The sequence below is a fragment of the Phoenix dactylifera genome, chromosome 16, assembly GCF_051530095.1.
Source record: "Phoenix dactylifera cultivar Ajwa chromosome 16, Ajwa_hap1_PhDact_Kaust_v1.1, whole genome shotgun sequence".
NCBI lineage: Eukaryota > Viridiplantae > Streptophyta > Magnoliopsida > Arecales > Arecaceae > Phoenix > Phoenix dactylifera.
Genome location: NC_143205.1, coordinates 8779414 through 8798941, shown reverse-complemented (window position 1 = coordinate 8798941; position 19528 = coordinate 8779414). Strand labels below are relative to the sequence as shown.

Sequence of the window (19528 nt, the reverse complement as noted above, 5' to 3'; positions counted from 1 at the left end):
CATCAAAATCAATTAATCTAGTGAAAAACTCCCACTAGGATGGATCAATCACTCCTAATCCCCTTCTAAGCACACTAAACCTCTCTTCACTTAGGGGTTTTGTAAAAATGTCTGCTAATTGATTATCAGTACACACAAATTGGAGTGACACATCACCATTCAATACATGATCTCTTATGAAGTGATGTCTTATCTCAATGTGTTTAGTTCTTGAGTGTTGAATTGGATTTTTAGTGAGATTTATGGCACTTGTGTTATCACAATTAATGGGGATTTTATCTTGTTTAATGCCATAATCTTCTAATTGTTGTTTAATCCATAAGATTTGAGCACAACAACTCCCGGCTGCAACATATTCAGCTTCTGCAGTGGATAATGCAACCGAGTTTTGTTTCTTGCTAAACCATGAGATTAGGTTTTCTCCTAGAAATTGACAGGACCCGCTGGTACTTTTTCTATCCAGCTTACATCCAGCGAAGTCTGAATCTGTGTACCCTATTAAGTTTAGGCTAGATTCTTTAGAGTACCATAGCCCTATATTCTTAGTTCCAATTAAGTATTTAAAGATTCTCTTAACTGCAGCTAGGTGTGATTCTTTAGAATTAGCCTGATATCTAGCACACATGCACACACTAAACATAATATCAGGCCTACTTGCAGTAAGATACAGTAAAGAACCTATCATACCTCTATAAAGTTCTTGATTTACAGATTTACCTGATTCATCTTGGTCTAACTTACATGATGAGCTCATGGGGGTGCTAATTGACTTGTTTCCCTCCATATCAAACTTCTTGAGCATCTCCTTGATATATTTTGCTTGATTGATGAAGATGCCTCCTTCAGATTGTTTGATTTGAAGCCCGAGGAAGTAGTTCAGCTCTCCCATCATGCTCATCTCAAACTCACTCTGCATCAAATCAGCAAATTCCTCGCAGAGGCGATTGTTAGTAGCACCGAAAATGATATCATCAACATAAATCTGTACTAATAACATATCCTTATTTTTCTTTTTCAGAAATAATGTTGTATCTACATTTCCCCTAGAGAATTCATGTTCTAAAAGGATTTACTAAGTCTCTCATACCATGCTCTAGGTGCTTGTTTTAGTCCATAAAGTGCTTTGTTCAGTTTATACACATGATTAGGGTATTGATGATTTTCAAAACCAGGAGGTTGTTCTACATACACCTCATTAATAAACCCATTTAGAAAAGCACTCTTTACATCCATTTGATATAGTTTGAAGTCCTTAGAGCATGCATATGCTAATAGAAGTCTAATTGCCTCAAGTCTAGCTACGGGAGCAAAGGTTTCATCAAAATCTATGCCTTCTTCTTGATTATAACCCTTTGCTACTAGTCTAGCCTTATTCTTTATAACAATTCCATTTTCATCTAGCTTATTTTTATATATCCATTTAGTACCTATAATTGGATATTCAGAAGGTCTCTCCACTAGATCCCAAACCTTGTTTCTAGTAAATTGATTTAGTTCTTCTTGCATTGCATTTATCCAATTTACATCATTTTCGGCTTCTTCTATATGTTTGGGCTCAAAGTGTGAAACAAAAGCTATATGATTATTCAAATTCCTAAGGGATGCTCTAGTCCTAACCGGTTGTGATGGATCATCTAGAATTAGTTCCTTAGGATGCCCGTGAGCATACCTCCAAGCTTTAGCTAGCCCATGATCCACTATAGGCTCTTGGTTTGACGATTCTCCTTCAATCAACTTTTGATTATCATCTTGTAATCCCATCTCATCTATCTTTTCTTCAAGTATTTCAATATCATCATCAAAATTAACCTTCTTACTAGATGAGATGTCACTAGAGTCATCAAACACAACATGTATAGATTCTTCTATAACTAGGGTTCTTTTATTAAAGATTCTATAGGCTTTACTAGTTGTAGAATAACCTAAGAATATTCCTTCATCAGATTTAGGATCAAATTTCCCTAGATTATCTTTCCCATTATTATGTACAAAACACCTACATCCAAAAACATGAAAATAGTTAACTTTTGGTTTTCTGTTTTTCCACAGTTCATAAGGTGTTTTCTTTATAATGGGTCTTAATAAAACTCTATTTAATATATGGCAAGAAGTATTAATGGCTTCTCCCCAAAAGTACTTAGGGAGGTTACTTTCACATAACATCGTTCTAGCCATTTTCTCTAGAGTTCTATTCTTCCTTTCCACAACTCCATTTTGTTGTGGTGTCCTAGGTGCAGAAAAATTATGGGTTATCCCCTTTTTACTACAAAATTCATCAAATAATTGATTTTCGAATTCGGTACCATGGTCACTTCTAATAGCTATGACTGAAGACTCTCTAGCATTTGTTACTTCCTTATGGAACTTTTTAAACATTGAAAATGCTTAGTCCTTATGTGCTAGAAACATGACCCATGTGTACCTAGAGTAATCATCTACTATGACTAGACCATATTTATTTCCACCTAGGCTTGTTGTTCTAGTTGGACCAAATAGGTCCATGTGTAATAATTCTAGAGGCCTAGAGGTAGAGACATTTTATGGATTTAAAAGAGTTCCTAGATTGTTTGCCAAATTGACATGCTTCACATATTTTGTTCTTTTCAAATTTTAATTTTGGCAAACCTATCACGGAGTCTCTTTTAACTAATTTAGTTATTTTGTCCATGCTTGCATGACCTAACTTACGGTGCCATAACCAACTAGCATCATTATCTTTAGTTTCATTTACAACTAGACATTGGTTATGTTTTGCAAGATCTTCTAGGTCTACAACATATACATTTCCACGTCTAATCCCTTTAAAAACTAAGCTATTATCATTAGGATTTGTTATAATACATAGTGATGGTTTAAACATAACATCATATCCTTTATCACATAATTGACTGATGCTTAACAAGTTATGCTTAAGACCATCAACATATCTAACATTATCTATAAAAGTAGAAGGGGTGATTTGAACTTTACCAATACCAATGATGTGACCTTGGTTGTTGTCTCCAAACGTCACAGCACCTCCCTTCTTAGCTTCAAGGGTGAAAAATTGGTCTTTATCACCCGTCATGTGCCTTGAGCAGCCACTATCCAAATACCAGCAATTTTTGTTGACCTTGGCTGCAAGACACTCCTACACAAGCAAATCATGTCATCTTAGGTACCCAAGTTTTCTTGGGTCCTTCATGGTTAGTCAAGTTGGTTCCTTTTGGAACCCATACCCTTTTAATTTTTCTTTTAGTTTTACTTTTCCTAAAATTACATACATTTGCTTTATGGCCTACTGTACCACAACAAAAGCAGGTTATTTTCTTAGTTTTTGTTTTCCCAGCTTTAACAAAGAAGTTACTAAGAAGTTTTTGCTTATTCCTTGGTTTATATCCTAAACCGGCTTTATTAAACACTGCACGTTGACTATTTAGTATCATGTTTAATTTTTCAGAACTATAGGTAAATCTTTCAACTAAGGGTTTGTATTTGTTAAGTTCTTTAGTTAGTGTCTGATTTTCGGCTTTTAGATCATTAAGTTCTTTAGTAAGATCCTTATCTAAGGTTTGTTTATATTTTTTAAGTTCTGAAAATTCCTTAGTTAGTTTTTCATTTTCTTTAGTTAAGGTGTTGGTCTTTTGAGTTAAAAGTTGGTTGCTTGTTTTAAGTTCTATATTTTCTTTGGTGATTAAATCCTTATCCTTAACTAATTTATCGTATTTATGTAGGTATGATTGATTAGTTATTTTCAGTTCTTTATTCTTAAGATTTATAGCCTTATATTCTACCATTAATTCATTAAATGCATCATAAAGTTCATCAAAAGAAAAATCAGGATGCGTGTCGGAAGTTACCTCGTTTTCGTTGGCCATGAAACAGAAATTGGCCTTCTCTTCTTGTTCATCATCTGATGAGGAGGATGATGAGTCGGAGTCCGATAGGGTAGTGACAAGTGCCTTTTTCTTCTTGTACTTACTCCCCTTCTTCAGTAAGGGGCACTCCGCTCTTATGTGACCCGGCTTCTTGCACTCGTAACAACCAATCCCCTCATTTTCCCTTTCCTTACCTTTGTCTTTGCGGTAGGAATTTGAGGGGCCTCTCCTTTGATGATAGGACTTCTTGTGGTTGATGAATTTCTTCAACTTGCGCACAAGAAGAGCCTCACCACCATCTTCCTCATCTTCTTCTTCTTCACTGCTGCTGCTGCAAGACAAGTCCTTGTTAGAAGATGTAGATTTAAGGGCTATTACCTTTTTCTTATGGGAGGACTCTTCCTCGTTGTGTTGTTTCATGGTGAGCTCGTGCGTCATGAGGGATCCAAGAAGCTCCTCAAGTGGTAGCTTATTCAAGTCCTTGGCTTCTTGGATTGCTGTCACTTTAGCTTCCCACGACCTCGGTAGACACCGAAGGATTTTCCTGACAAGCTCACTGTTAGTATAGTTCTTGCCAAGGCTTTTTAGACCATTGACAATATCAGTAAACCTAGTGAACATGGATATGATTATTTCATTTGAATCTATTTTAAATAGTTCATATTTATGAACCAAGATGTTTATTTTGGATTCCTTGACTTGATTCGTGCTCTCATGGGTCACTTCAAGTCTGTCCCAAATTTCTTTTGCTGAATTACAAGTTGAAATCCTATTGAATTCATTACGGTCTAAGGCACAATAGAAGACATTCATTGCTTTAGAGTTTAATTGTGCCTTCCTCATGTCATGTTCATCCCAGTCCATTTCTAGTTTAGGTACCTTAACACCATCTACGTAAATGGATGGGATGTATGGCCCATTTACTACAATGGACCACATCTCATAGTCTTGGGCTTGGATGAATATTCTCATCCTAGCCTTCCAGTATGAGTAGTCAGATCCATTGAAGAAAGGGGGTCTTTGGGTGGACTGACCCTCAATATGAGAAGATCCAAATGGGGTTGTCATTTTGATCTTTTAACTCTTGAGTGGAAGAGTTTTTGGCTCTGATACCACTTGTTGCCCAGATAGACAACCCAAGAGGGGGGGTGAATTGGGTTTTTAAAATAATTTGGCTAATTAAAACTTTGTGGATGATTAATTAAAAACTATAGCAAGTTATTTAATTAAAGCCTAGTGCTGTGAGTAATGTGCGGGGAAGAAGATGAGAGACAATGCACTACAAACACAAAGTTTTATAGTGGTTCGGAGCTAACCCTTGCTCCTACGTCCACTCCCCAAGTCTCACTTGGGAATTTCACTATAACCCCCTTGGATTACAGCCGGTTGTTTTGCAAGCTCACAACCAAACTTGTTGTTTTACGAGCTCACAACGAACTCGGTCGATTTTCCCAGGCTCACCGACTAGAACCAAACCCCGATTGTTTTCCCGGGCTCACAATCAAACCCTTACACACGTTGGTTTTAACTTGGCTCACCAACCAACCTTAAACCCCTTGATTCAATCCCCCGATTGAATCAAGTAAATACAAGAGATAGAAGAAAACATAAAATAGCTTCTCAAAAAGCAGATTTAAAACAATATAATCGTAAAGGAGTTAGAAGCCCTCAAACGCTTTTAAGCTGGTGAAGAGGTATGGCTTCTGGAACTCCGGTCTCCTCTTGAAAGAGTGGTCGACTTGAATGCAGGAGGAGGAAGCTTTGATTGTTGGGAAGAAGTTGTTGGAGCAGTAAATGCAGATCTCCCCTTTTTCGTTTAAGAGCACTTGGAGAGCTTGAAAACTTGAATGCTTGGAGTGGAATGTCTATTCTCTTCCTTGCTACAGTCCTCTGTGGCTATTTAAGCCAACCCCCACGGAAACTAGCCGTTACTCTGCTTTTTCTGGCCGTTCTGCACACTCTGCGCAGCCTGACAATATGACCGTTGGTGGGTTGGAGTCGACTCGCGCGATCAGGAGTCGACTCGGCAACTGTTCCAAATTTGAATTAAAGTTGCCGTCTTGACTGGGAGTCGACTCGTCTTGACCTGGAGTCGACTTGCCAACTTCTGGAGCTGACGTGGCAATTTTGGAGTCGGCTCATCCACTGAAGTCCGTGGATCCAAATTTGAATTTTGTCCACTCGAGTCGACTTGACTGTCCTGGGAGTCGACTCGAATCTCAGAGCCCGAACTCCCGATTCTCTGTCTTTTGGCTCATCCAGTCTTGGAGTCGACTCGAACTTCCTTGGAGTCGACTCGGCTCTCAGTTTCCGAAAGTTGGTCTTCTGCCTTTTGACGTGAAGCTTGTATCGGAGTCGACTCGAGCTGTCTGTGAGTCGACTCGAATCTCAGAGGCAGTAACATAGTCTTCTGTCTGTTGATGGTTGCTCAGTCTCGGAGTCGACTCGCGTACTGCGGGAGTCGACTCGAATCTCAGAGTCCGAAAATCGTTCTCTGACTTTTTCTTTGTGTTCCTCTGAGAGTCGACTCTTACCTTCTTTGGAGTCGATCTGCCAACCATCGGAGTCGACTCGCGTTCCACTGGAGTCGACTCGAATCTCAGACCCGAAAACTGCTCTCTGACTTTTCTTTGTGTTTCTCTTGGAGTCGACTCTTACTACCCTGGAGTCGACTCGTTGAACATTGGAGTCGACTCGCGCACTTCGGGAGTCGACTCGTTGACAGTTTCTGAGTTGAAGCTTTCTGTCCTTCTGTCTGTTCTCAGTCGGAGTCGACTCGTACTGATCTGGAGTCGACTCGAGCTCGTGCCAGTGAACTTGATACGCTTGGAGTCGACTCGTGATACTCGGGAGTCGATTCGAGTCTCAGACATTGGTTCATGCAGACTTCTTAACTTATCCAAAATACTATGAACCAAGTCTAGAAACACTTGGACAGGATTTTCACTGAAACACTCAATTGAATTCATTAGTAATCACAAGATATACTCAAATGCTTTGAGCTCATCAAAATCAAATGGGGATTTAATCAATCACTCCACAATGTTTTTGTATAATTTGGTAATATAAGGACATTGGTCGATCCTGACTTGGAATTAAGAGTGAATCTTTGGAGGACAAAGCTTAGAACCCCACAAGACTGATACAGCATGCATAAACTGCAATCTTGACATGAGTATAAAAAAAAGAAAATAAAACCTCTCCTCAATTATGTTAATAGTCAAAGAAACAACTGTCCACAGTTTTCACCGACTTGCATTATTACACAAATCAATCACAAGGCACAAGAACATATCTATTAGTAATAGGACGCACAGACAGGAGGAAGCGAATAGGTATGTTTGGAGTAAAGTACCTTCTGATCGTTGCATGCATTTGATACTGGGGGGAAGAACACGATAGGACAGCAAAGGCTGACAAAGTTATATGATTGAAGATTTTTTGGTGCAAGAGCATAAGCTGAGTATCATAAAGAAGGAAAAATAGAAGCAGATAAGTGATATAATGAAAAATAAGTTAGTAGCTGCATTAACATTAAATGGGTTTGTGTGTGGGTGTGCTGTAACTCGTATCTGTAGTGGAGAAATGTGGATATTCATGTCATGTGAAGACTGCACATGCACATGCATCTGCATGCATGCTTGCAGGGGAATGTAGATGCACGCGTGCATGAGTGTGTGCTGTGAGAGTCTGCAAGCCTAAACATATGAGAGTGTGTGCATTTCTGCATGCATATCTGCGTATTTCTGCAGGTAGGTGTGCATAGCATGCATGCATTTCTGTAAGTGCAAAGCCTCCAAAATATAATTCACCAAAAAATTCTCACAATTTAAATATTCTTAGGCCTATGTAGCACTAGAGTTTTAAAGATTTTAGTTGTCAGAGAAGATCTGATGGTTGTACTGTTAAGGCTTTGAAAATTCTGGTAGGGCTAAGAATATCTAATAAATCTTTGATTTAGAATGCAATGATCAGTGGGAATGACAGACAAACAAGGAACGTTCAAAGACCTGGCAATGTAAAATTGATAAGAAATTTACTAATTATTATTTTTCAGATGATTATGTATGAACTTTATAAATATATTACGCATGCATGGTACCATTAATAAGAGATGCAAATGGATAACAATCTACAAATACTTATTTCCTACAATGATAGTGATTATCATAGTTTCACAAGCTAATGTAGGTAAGTCAATGGAAGATATCATGCAAGATTGAATTATAGTTCCTCATAATATTTATTATCAGATCATTTACTTGTATCAACAAGCTATGAACATGACTAAGACTTCAATCTACGGTATTGGACTCATGAAAGAAACACCAAGATGCCATTTTTTCTTTGAAGGAATATTGACCGTGAACTACATTAAATTTCTAAAATGAGATGGAAACTAGCCTCCACTAGAACAATGAAATTTTGTCAAGAGTTGCAATCTATAGGAGTGGGATGAAGGAAAAGGGGCAGGCTTTTCGCCATATAGGTGTAGACAAAGTGAAAGTCTACTCCATAATTAGTGTGGATCCACATGGTTATGATCTACAGCTTCTAAAATGTCTATACCATAAAGATCACATGGTTGAAATTGATTTATCCATGCGTCAATTTAAATAATAGGCAGCAAATGGCTTAGAAGGACATCTCAAAATATTTTAATGGTTTCAAAGCACACAAACCTATCAAATTTGATCCGCATTTGTTTTAAAATACCTCAATCACAATCAATAGTTTGGTGACAAAAACTATAATCAAGGTACGCTGTCTCAATACCGGGCTTTATACCAGTGCTACTCTGTCACTATATTGGTACGCCCGATATGGGGGCCGGTTCAGCGTACCGAGTGTCGATACCTTCTCTATACCATGTACCGGTATCGAACCAGAATGATACAATATATTCCATACCGTCCATTTTGGTATGTTATGGCATACCATGTCTATAATGCTTGTAATCCATTTTAACATAGTTACATTGCTGATAATGTCCATAATGTCATTTCTAAATTAAAAATAACATCAATGCGTCCTCTTGGTGAATACGTAAGAGATCTTGAAAATATGAGCATTATACTTTCAAAAATGTTAAATATTGTAGATTATGATTAATAACGCGTGTCTTATTCTAAAGATAGAAGCCTCAATTCATACCAATAATAAGATAGACTTGTGTCTTTCTCTCCCTAGCTCCACCTAGAGAGAGAGTTGAAATATGCATTTTTCCTTGAACATTTAGTTGGTGAATATTCCCTCCCCAATCACTTGTTACCACCTTCCATGCACCAATTGTTATGCATATCAATGGCTGTAAAGACTTTTAAGTTTTAACTATATCTATACATGCATATGCATATACATATATCTGTACACATGTATCTATTTATATGTATGTATGTATGTATATATTGTTGTTAGCTTGATGTATGGACAAGAGATCTCCAAAATAAATGGCTTTAGTACTTAGACATTTTATATGTCATAGATCCATGATCAGTGGTGTGATTTTTTCAGTTTGAGAGGTATATCATCGACCTTCATTGGGAAGCATTAGGGACCAAATGCTCAAAGGAGCATTCTAACTTAATTATATGTGTGTGTACATGCGCACATATTACGTATAAAACAAAAATATTTTTGAGGGTATTTAATCACAAATTTTTCTTAACTAAAATCACCAAATCAAATTATACTCTATTAAACATCCCTGGCCTTTGGCCATCTACTCACTAGCTAAGGAATCTCATAATCTTGACAAACTTAATAATTCTCACCTAGAAGTTTTCCCAATCCTATGATGATCAATCTTATATAGTTAAAATAATTTAAATTCCAATGTATTTCCTAGTAGGCCAAGGGTGTTTCTAAGGTGCAGTTTCTACTATGCAAATCCACTTTCTATATTATCCTCCTACAATTAACGAAGCTATGTAAATTTTTATGCTTTCTGGGAATTATAGGAATGTTTCAATTTGTCTTGCTATCTTTGTTTATTTTATGATAAGGAAAGTACTCATGTAAGCATCAATTGTGTAGACCTTGTTGCAAAATCTCCATTTAAGCATAGAAGAGAAATAGAGAACAAAACTCCAATTTGACAGTTACAATTGAAATAGAACACGCTATCACTTAGAAGGTGGAGGTTTTCTCCCAAATATCACCACACTAAATAGTTGACTACTTTTCTGAAGCTCAAATTTTACTCTAGGGATCTATCATGTTAGGAATCTTGTTCCTACTAATGGAATTTCCAATAGAAAAGTAGAAAGAATAGAAGAGAAGGATAGAAGAAAGATTGTTCGACAACTTCAAAGGAATCAAGAGATCAAGAAGTCCAAAGTCAATAGGCAAATTTTATTAATTCCCATGCTTGAATTCCTTGGCCCAAGGACAAGCATATTAATAGCCTAAAACAACAAAATAACTAATTCTACAAGTGCCAGAAAACTAGGAAAATAACTAGGAACTAAGAAAATGAAAAATGGGAAAAGTAGGGAAGGTGGGGACTTGGTGGCTTAGTGAGATTCCTATTTAGAGCCTGTTTGGGAAATTCAAATTGATTGAGCTAGATTTGCTACAGGAATTGGGCCTGTTGGCCGGTCCAGCCTATATTCTTCTAAAGTCTTATCTTAGTCTTAGCCTAAATCCTATCTGTGGGCCTGCGGGTCTGCATGACGAAAAAAAAAAGAAGACCCATGGTGGTCTTTTTTCCTCCTATAGGATTTAGACTGTGGGATATTAAGCTGAGATGGGCTTCACCCAAATAGACTGCTCAATCCATGAATCCAATAGGAAGGCTGGATTTCCCAAACAGGCCCTTAGAATAGAAAACATGTCACTTCTTTACCCTTCAAAACTATCTTCTCCTCAAGGTTGAGCTGCAATAAATTTTCAAAATTTCTCTTCAAGAGAACAATAAGGCTCCCAAGTTGCTTCCTCAATTGGTAAATTAGCTTGAACCTCTCTCGCACCATGATTGTGATGTTTTATATGAAAGAGTAGATGCCCTACAAGCCAATCGCAATATGTATTGTGAAGGATTTTCTTTTGATTTTCCAAATCATGTACATGACATTTAATATAAATAAAGGTATTGTGTTTCATCATATGCTGTTGATTATATTTGTGATGAACCCCTTAGATTAAGGCAATGATTTTGAGGCTATGATGAGATCATACTAGTGAGACCTAAAATTCTAAAACCCTAATCTTAAATATTCCCAGTCATTGGTACATTGAGTCGGGGATCAATGTTTACCGGAAAGACTGGCACATCTTATGTATGTTCGATGCAGAGGGTGATTGATCTCACAATCACTTGTGTGGAGACACTAATACTAAGATGTGGGTGCTCATTAGAGAAATGAGTTCACTGAATTGACCTACAAAGAGAAATCTTATGAAGTTTTACTTACATGAAAAGATGATTCTCTTAGTGGGAGTTGTGCAACTGATCCTTTGACCTGAGATCACCATAGTATCTTGTGCACATAAATCCATATTTTGGTTTCCACTCATTCATGACAATAAGTTATGTACGAGGTCTTCTGGATATGGTGGAATGTGTACGAAGGTTATGAGTAGGTCAACAAGGAATTAATCACTTCTAGTAAGAGAAGATCGCATCCTATTTATTCTAATCATATGATAATTCAGGAAGCCTTTGATCAAAGCACAATGAAAATTAGAAAGAGTTTCTAATGTTTCATTATTCAAATTATCATTAGAAGATTGAAAAATATATGAATATGAAATTGAGTTTGACATATATTCATACTCATATACATATTCAGGATACAGTTTGTTTAAAGGATTGAATTGCATGATAACTTGCCACTGAAGGGTATTTTTGGTATTTCCACCAAATTCCATATTTTTTGGGTAGACATGACACGTTGCTAGACGTCAATTTTGTTTTATAGGTTTGATCGAATTAAAGAGTTTAATTCGATCACCAATTAGAAAGGATTCTAATTGTTAAGTTCGGGTTCGCGCAGTTTGGACTTAAATCGATTAGAAGAGTTCTAATCAAGTTGGGTCAACTCGCACTCACACCTATTGCTGGCTAAGTATGGAACCCAATGGGTCACACACAAGAAAACTTATTAAGGGTCTAATTGGATTAGATCATGTTTGCAAGATAGACATCCTAGCAGGTGTTGCAAACCCTTAGCTCTTGATTCGAATTGGATTCGAATCCGATTCTTAATTGATCTAATTTGATTAGATCATGTTCTAATATGGGTTAGCCAAGAGTTGGCACATAATTGGCTTGGTTTGAGTCTAATTGGATTAGATTTAATAAATCATTCAATCTAGACCGTTAAATCTTAATCTACCGTTGGATGAAGACATAATGGAGAGTTGGTTTAACCCAATTGGATTGGGTTAGAGGATGGCTACCATAATTGACCATTGGATCTTAATCCCACCATTGGATGAAGACATAATGGGTCAAGTGAATGGCGCCTTGCATTGGAGCCCTTGGATCATCATCATGAAAGATCAAGAGGTGAGGCATGATGGACATGTGATTAGCATGTGATGTTGACTTGGTCAAAATATGGCACCACATGAAAGGACATATCATTTGATACACCTCCTCACTTGATCTGCACCTCCTCTTATTTGATATGACCCTTTAGATGATGCCCTTTCATGAGAGGATGTGTGGATGGGATGCATCCCTTGGAGATGCATCCCTACACCTATTATAAATAGGCTAGCACTCCATGGGTTTCATCATTCCAACTCCACCCCACTCCTCTCTTCTTTCTTTCTTACATTAGTTTCTTTCTTTCTAGCATTGTTTCTAGTGTGTCCTAAGCCAAGACAAGGTGGTCTTCTTTAGGACAAAAGGATTAGAAGTGATTTAGAAGGTTAAAGAAAAATAGAAAGAAAGGAAAGCAAGCCATTAGAGTTCTTTAGAAGAATTCTACATTAAGGATCAAAGTCTTTGGAGCTTAAGATTTAAATCAAGTTTTCGTGTGGATCAACGATGGAGGGTGAACACTTGGGCACCTAGTGAAAATTCTGCACATTGGATTAGCGTTAGAGGTATTCTTCTATTTCTGCATTTATATTATATTATTTGATTGCTTCCATTAAGGTGATCTTGGCTTATAAGGGTTTTATGTTAAGGAACTTTATCAAGAAATTTTTAAAATTCCTAGCTTCCGCTGCCCATTATAGCATGCTAGAACCCTTCATTATAAATCATCAAACCAAGATAGTGTGCTGCCAAAAATTTAATTTCTAGTCTTGGTGAAATATCTCATAAGTGATGCTGAGGGAAAATATGCTCATCCAACTTCTTTAAGCATGAGATATGAAATACCGGACGTATTTTGGACCTGCGAGGCAAATCAAGGCGGTACGCAATTGGATAAATGCATTCGATCATCTTGTATGGTCCATTTGAATCTAGGAGACAGCTTCATAGATGCTCTCACATTGGTGGAAGCTTGTTTATAGTGCTGAGGTCGAAGGAAGTCCTTATTATCTATCACCTACTTCAAGTTCCCTCTCAGTCATGTACTTATCACTGCTTGTTGCTTCATTCGAGCTTGTGTCCCAATACCATGAAAATTATACTTGAGAAGTTGTAGCACCAGATCTCTATCATATAAATCATGATCAACATGATGCACATGTGAAGAGCCATGAGAATTAAGAGTAATGATGGGTGGTAGTTGGCAATAGACAACTTCAAATAAAGTGGTATTTGTAGAAGTTACTGTCCCACTTTTCTACCCAAGGAAGTCTATGTACCTAGTCCTTTAGTCTATCACGAGCAAAGCATTGTGAGTAATTCTCCAAGCACCGGTTGGCCACTTAGTTTGGCGATCTGATTGGTGATGGTAACATGAGGACCCGTACGGGCGTGTGTTTAGTCCTACATCGATTATTGACTCGGTAGATCTTGGATACTTGTACAGAATCAAGAAATCCAAATAATACCTTTCGACTAGCTTATTTAGATAACGTTATGAGTTGCTACAAATGGTATCAGAACAGACCCAGTCCATAGCCCATGTGGACTGAGGGACACTGCAGCATGGGCTCATTTGAGACTGACCACGGATCGATCATGATATTTGTGATTAAATTTGAATGGTTTTGGACTTTTAGCCTGATGAGGACGTTAGGGTTCAAACGGGGAGAGTATGTGAGGATCCGTGTAGGTGCGTGTTTAGTCCCACATCGGTTATTCGTTAGGTAGATCATAGATACTTATACAGGATCAAAGAACTCAAATAATACCTTCCGACTAGCTTTTTTTGGGTGAGGTCCTAGATTGTTACTGTTAGATGTATGCCCTAGAAGCCAATCTGGCTGACACATTGTTAATTCTAGGGACATAATTTTGTACTTGACTATTTATTATTGAATAAATAAAAGGCATCTTTTCATTCATATTATTTATGTGTCTATGAATCGTCCAAAAAATTAATAAGATGATGATGCATATTCTCAAGAGTTGAGAATTTGAGCCATGTATCATTAGTGATTAATTTCTGAATGCTCCTGATTAATGGATCATCACGAGGACGGTGATCGATCCGATCAGTGCACAGATCACTTTCATTCTGGATGGACGAGACTTGAGTCCACAGTGTAGGGACACTGAAGTGATAGTGCAGGTGCTTGTTAGAGAACAAGGGTACTGAGCGTGACCAAGACAAGAAGTCACTTGGATGTCTATCCACTCGTCAGTGACTTGCTTGATGTTGCAGTAGTATGACTGGTCCTTTGACCTGTGGTGCTTCGGCTACTCACAGTGAGGTTATTGTAGTTTGACTACACGTATACATGGTCTCTAGTCATATGGGTCCTTGTAGTGTAGATTGGCTGCAGTAAGTTCACTGTAGGAGTAGGGTATGCACTTACATGGAATCTATCGACCTTGATAGAAGAGGAGTGATCCTACGAGATTTGTTAGACTGAGTTCTAAGACCTTGGCCAGGGCAGTAATATAAAGTAGAGAAAGAGTTTTCCACTATCGAACTCGAGTCGAATAAATCTTGACATATGACAGACGAAGGGGTTTGATGAGTTATCCATGACCTCCGTCCTGTAGGGATCCACAATAGTAGGACTGTATCACACGATAACTGCACCTAGAGGTTCATCATTCTATTCTACTGGGTAGCCACTACATGCTGCTAGGTGTCACTGGTGGATGGTGGGACTCACAGGGATTATCTCGATGATCGATAAACCCTAATGAGTAGAGTTGGAATCGTTCCAATCCATTGAAAGGAGTTTTCAATGATATTATGATAGAGATCATGATATATCTCACTACCAGTCAGAATAGAACCTATGAGGTCACACACACTAGAAGTATTGACCGATCCGATGGTTGAATCGTGATTAGGAATCACAAGTAATCAATTAGATTGATATTAAGTTGAAGAAGGAACAAAGGGAATTAATTAATTGGACTTAAACACAAATCCTACTTCGAGTAGGATTCCTAGAGTCCTAATTGGATTAGGACTGGGAATCCTAGTTGGAGTAGGACTGGGATTCCTACTTGGAATAGGATTCCTACAATCCTAATTAGATTAGAAGTTTTGAATTAAAATTGGATTCCTACTTGGAGTAGGATTCCTAGAGTCCTAATCAGATTAGGACTTCGGATTCAAATTAGAGTCCTAATTGGATTAGGACTAAAATTAAATATGTCCTAATTTGGATTAGGGTTTCTTAAGTCACAATTAATTATTAATCAAATGAATCAATAAGACTCCTAATTGGATTAGGATTGAAGAGTTCAATTGAGTCAAAATTGATTTAAGTTCTAATTGGATTAGGACTTACCTAGATTGGATCCAAATTGGTTCACCCTTGGGCTAAGCCTAATTGGATTAGGACTAAACCACATTAGGGGCTCCCAATCCTCATTAGATGAGGATTAGGGCAACACAAGAAGGAGGGGCTCAAGCCCCTCCTCCTTTGCTTCATTGGTGCGGCAACACAAGAGGGGCCGGCACCCCTCTTGGAAAAAAGTCTAGGGCTCCTAACTTGTAGGAGCCCTAGATGCTTTAAAAGGAGGTGAAAAGGGGCTGACGCCCTAATGAGATGTTGCTCTCCTCTTTGCAGCCGTGGCCACCCTCTCCCTCCCTTGGTTCAGCCGCCAGCAAGAAGAAGGGAAAAAGAAGCCATGGCGCCCTCCTCTTCCTCCTTTCCTCCTTCCAACGCAGGGAAAAGAAAGTAGGCTGTAGGGGCTTTGCTTCTTCCTCTTCTTCTTCCTTCTTCCTCCTCTCAAGTACATTCATGAGTTGAAAGAAAGAGAGGAGATCAGCCATCAAAAGTTATCTCTGCAAGGGAGCTAGCACCCCGGTGAGATAGAGAGCTTGGATCGGATCCTGCTTCGTGTGGATACCCGTAGAGGCCGGGCACTTGAACGGCTTCAAGCGAACCTTCATCCTAAAACCACGAACTCCAGTTTGCGGTGATCATCTACCCGCACAAGGTGAAGATCTGATCTTCTAATATTTTAAAAAGTTTTTAATCCTTATCTATCTACGAACGGTTTTAAACAACGTTCATGCGATGAACGGTTGATCCCGCGCATGCCTCTTCCGCTACATCTGAATTTTTTTTAAATTTCAGCGGCATGATCGGGGTTTTCTAACAGTGGTATCAGAGCTTAGGCTTCGTAGATTAAGGTAAGAATTAATTATTAATAGGCTTATTAGATCTGAAAATTGAAAGATTATGCATGCTGAAAATTTTCTGCATGCAGATTTTTTCTAGGGTGCTGATTTTTACATGCTGATTTTTATGTGATAAAAAGATGATTCTAATTGTATTGTTAATGGGATTACAAAGTTTAGAATCATGATTAGCATGATCAGCAACCTATGTCATGATATAATCAGTTAGTTTTCAGATCTGAAAATTATAATTGCTGCATGTGGTGATGATCATAGGATTCAAACCCTTTTGGTATCAAATGTAATGACCTGCGATGTGATCTGTGATGTCATGTAATTTTTCAGATGCTTGCATGCATCTTATTTGATGTTTTGAGAGGCCTGCGTGCCTCCTAAAAGAAGATGTAATTTATTATTATTTTTATTTTACATCTGGTTGTATTTCTGTGATGTGATGTACGTCAACGATCAAGTTGAAGACAAGGCATGAGATGAACAAGGGTCTAAGCGGTTGATGGCGATTGGATCAAGAGTTGGTCAAGGATCGAATCAAGGAGGCTTGGAACCAATTCAAGAGTTGAAGACCAATTGATCGATTGACGTGCATGTGCTTGTAATATGACCTAATTAGAATCCATGATCATCACCCATTTAAAGTTTAGCTTTAATTATTGCTGCGATTATAACTGTCTGCAATGTGCCGTTTGCATGTGATGTGAATGAGAGTCGGGTAGATAGGTTTACATGTGATGTAGCAAACCCAATTGAGACCTAAATTAAAACCTCCTCAATCAAGTCGAGAGTGAACCGACATGAGCAAGTCATATTAGATTAATTGATCTAATTGGTGTCTAGGAAAGCATGAAAGGTGGTTACTTAATTAGGACCTTACTCTTGGGTAAGAGGAGCCTCCCACCTGCTTACCTGGCCAATTGTTCGATTACCTCTTATGAAGAGCTCAAGTTGCAAACACTAAGACCTGATTAACCAATATTAAGTCAATAGGTCTTCCACTGTAGTAGAACTGCTAAGGCCTTTCTGATGTTGATTTGTCTCGGCTGGATACAGTGGTCAAGTTGCATCGGGGGGCTGGACCTCTCTATAGACATGAGATGTTGTAGGGTAAAGGTGGGGTTGGGCACCAATAACTGTTAGGTGAGGACCCAATGACGACTTTATTCCTACGGTTATATGGTGGGTCTGACTTAACTAAGAAATGGGACCAATAACTATTAGGTGAGGTCTTCATGGCTTAGAGACCAAGTAGCACTGCAACATGCTTGAAAAGCATTGTACAAGAGTTGTACATTCATCAATTTATGTGTCAACAATAACTGTTAGGTGAGGTGGCATGTAAATCGATGGGACCGCAGTACCCACTAGAGACCCTAGTCGTGTGGGATTTCCGTTTTCCTACCAGGAGAGTGTGAGGAATTCGAAAAAATAGTGGGAGTTACATTTGTTCTAAAAGATCTTAGAACAGATTAGGATCAAGTACAAAAGTCTAACTAGAATCTTTACTCTCTAAGGATTATAAAGTCAGCTTCTAGACTCTTAACTCATATCCTATAGAACAATCGTTTGACGAAACCCAATTATAAAGATTGGCTCAGCAAATTTCAAAAATAGTTTTGAATTGTGAGAAATTCGGGTATATGCTAGACCATGGAATCCCCGTGTTACTAATCCGTCCGATCACTGATCAGCGTAAGACGCTTGTTAAGTGGACGAACAATGACAATAAAGTTAGGTGCTGCACAATGGCATCCATGTCCAATGCATTACAATGCCAGCATGAGAACATGAAGACTGCCAGGGACATATTAAATCACCTGCAAGAGTTGTATGGTGATCAGAGTCACGCAGCTCGGTTTGAAGTGTCCAAGAGGCTCTTCAAAGCCAAGATGCACGATGGGCAGTCTGTCCATGATCATGGTTTGACCATGATAAAGGACTTAGAGAAGCTTGAGAAGCTTGGCATGACCATGCACAAGGAATTGCAAACAGATTTGATCCCGCAATCCCTTCCAGCTTCATATGAATAGTTTATAGTAAACTACCATATGAATAAGGTTGTATGCACTAAAATAGAATTGTTAAATAAATTGGTAACTACATGAGGGAGCCTTGAAAGGTTCAAGGGGCAATGTCCTTGCTGCTGAGTTGACTTCTGGTTCCAAGAGAGAGTCTATTTGGAAGAAGAAGAAGCCTGCGAAAAAGCAGAAGACTAAGAAAACACCAAGTAAGGAAGTTCCAAGAAAAAGGCCAATTGCAAGGAAAAGTGTTTCCATTGCATCATGGACGGCCATTGGAAGAGAAACTGTCCTACATACATGGGAAGCATAAAGAACATGAAGGGTGACAGACCTTCAGAAGGTTGTCAGATATGCTCAGGATACTTAGGGACTGTTACCTATTGCTAGCAGAAATTTGATTTCTGTATTTTATTTAGCACAGAAAGATTTTTACTTGAAAATTAAATTGATTCAACATGGTTTTATGATTGACAGTCTCTATCACATACATATGGATGTATCTGTGAATATATCTGAGCAAACGGTGAATACCATAGGATCTAATAGATCCAAAAATGAGATAAATCTAAAGTATTTATGGCACCTCAGGCTTGGCCAAATAGGAGAAGACAAAATAAACAAATTGGAGAAACATGAGCTTTGGGCTCATTGACTTTCGAGTCATATTTGATTTGTGAATTCTGCCTTCAAGGAAAGATGGCCAAGTTATCCTTTGTAGGACACAGGGAGGTCCACTGAAATACTTATCCTAGTACACACTGATGTGTGTGGCCCATTCGATGTGCAGGCTAGGGGTTATAATTTTTTACTTCATTTACCGATGATTACTCACGGTATGGATGTGTATGAGACACAAATATAAAACTTTTGAAAGGTTCAAAAAGCTTAGATATGAAGTAGAAAAATAAGCACAAAAACTCATTAAGGTTCTTCGATCAGATCGAGGAAGTGAATACCTTAATGGAGAGTT

The 19528-nt window shown here is 38.2% G+C and overlaps 1 protein-coding gene across 3 annotated transcripts in view; it reads right to left on the bottom strand.

The window, feature by feature from the left end:
- Nucleotides 1-19528, bottom strand: part of LOC103707738 (4-hydroxy-tetrahydrodipicolinate synthase 1, chloroplastic-like) — a 47334-nt gene that overhangs the window by 6294 nt on the left and 21512 nt on the right. For 2 of the 3 annotated variants that reach the window (XM_089927988.1, XM_089927989.1), the window contains exon 2: nt 2718-7316. In XM_089927988.1, coding sequence (XP_089784114.1) covers nt 3144-4925 — 1782 coding nt within the window. In that variant the 5' untranslated portion in view covers nt 4926-7316 and the 3' untranslated portion in view covers nt 2718-3143. Of the gene's footprint in view, nt 1-2717; nt 7317-19528 lie in introns of those variants that run through there. The other variant, XR_015974175.2, reaches the window with a different exon arrangement.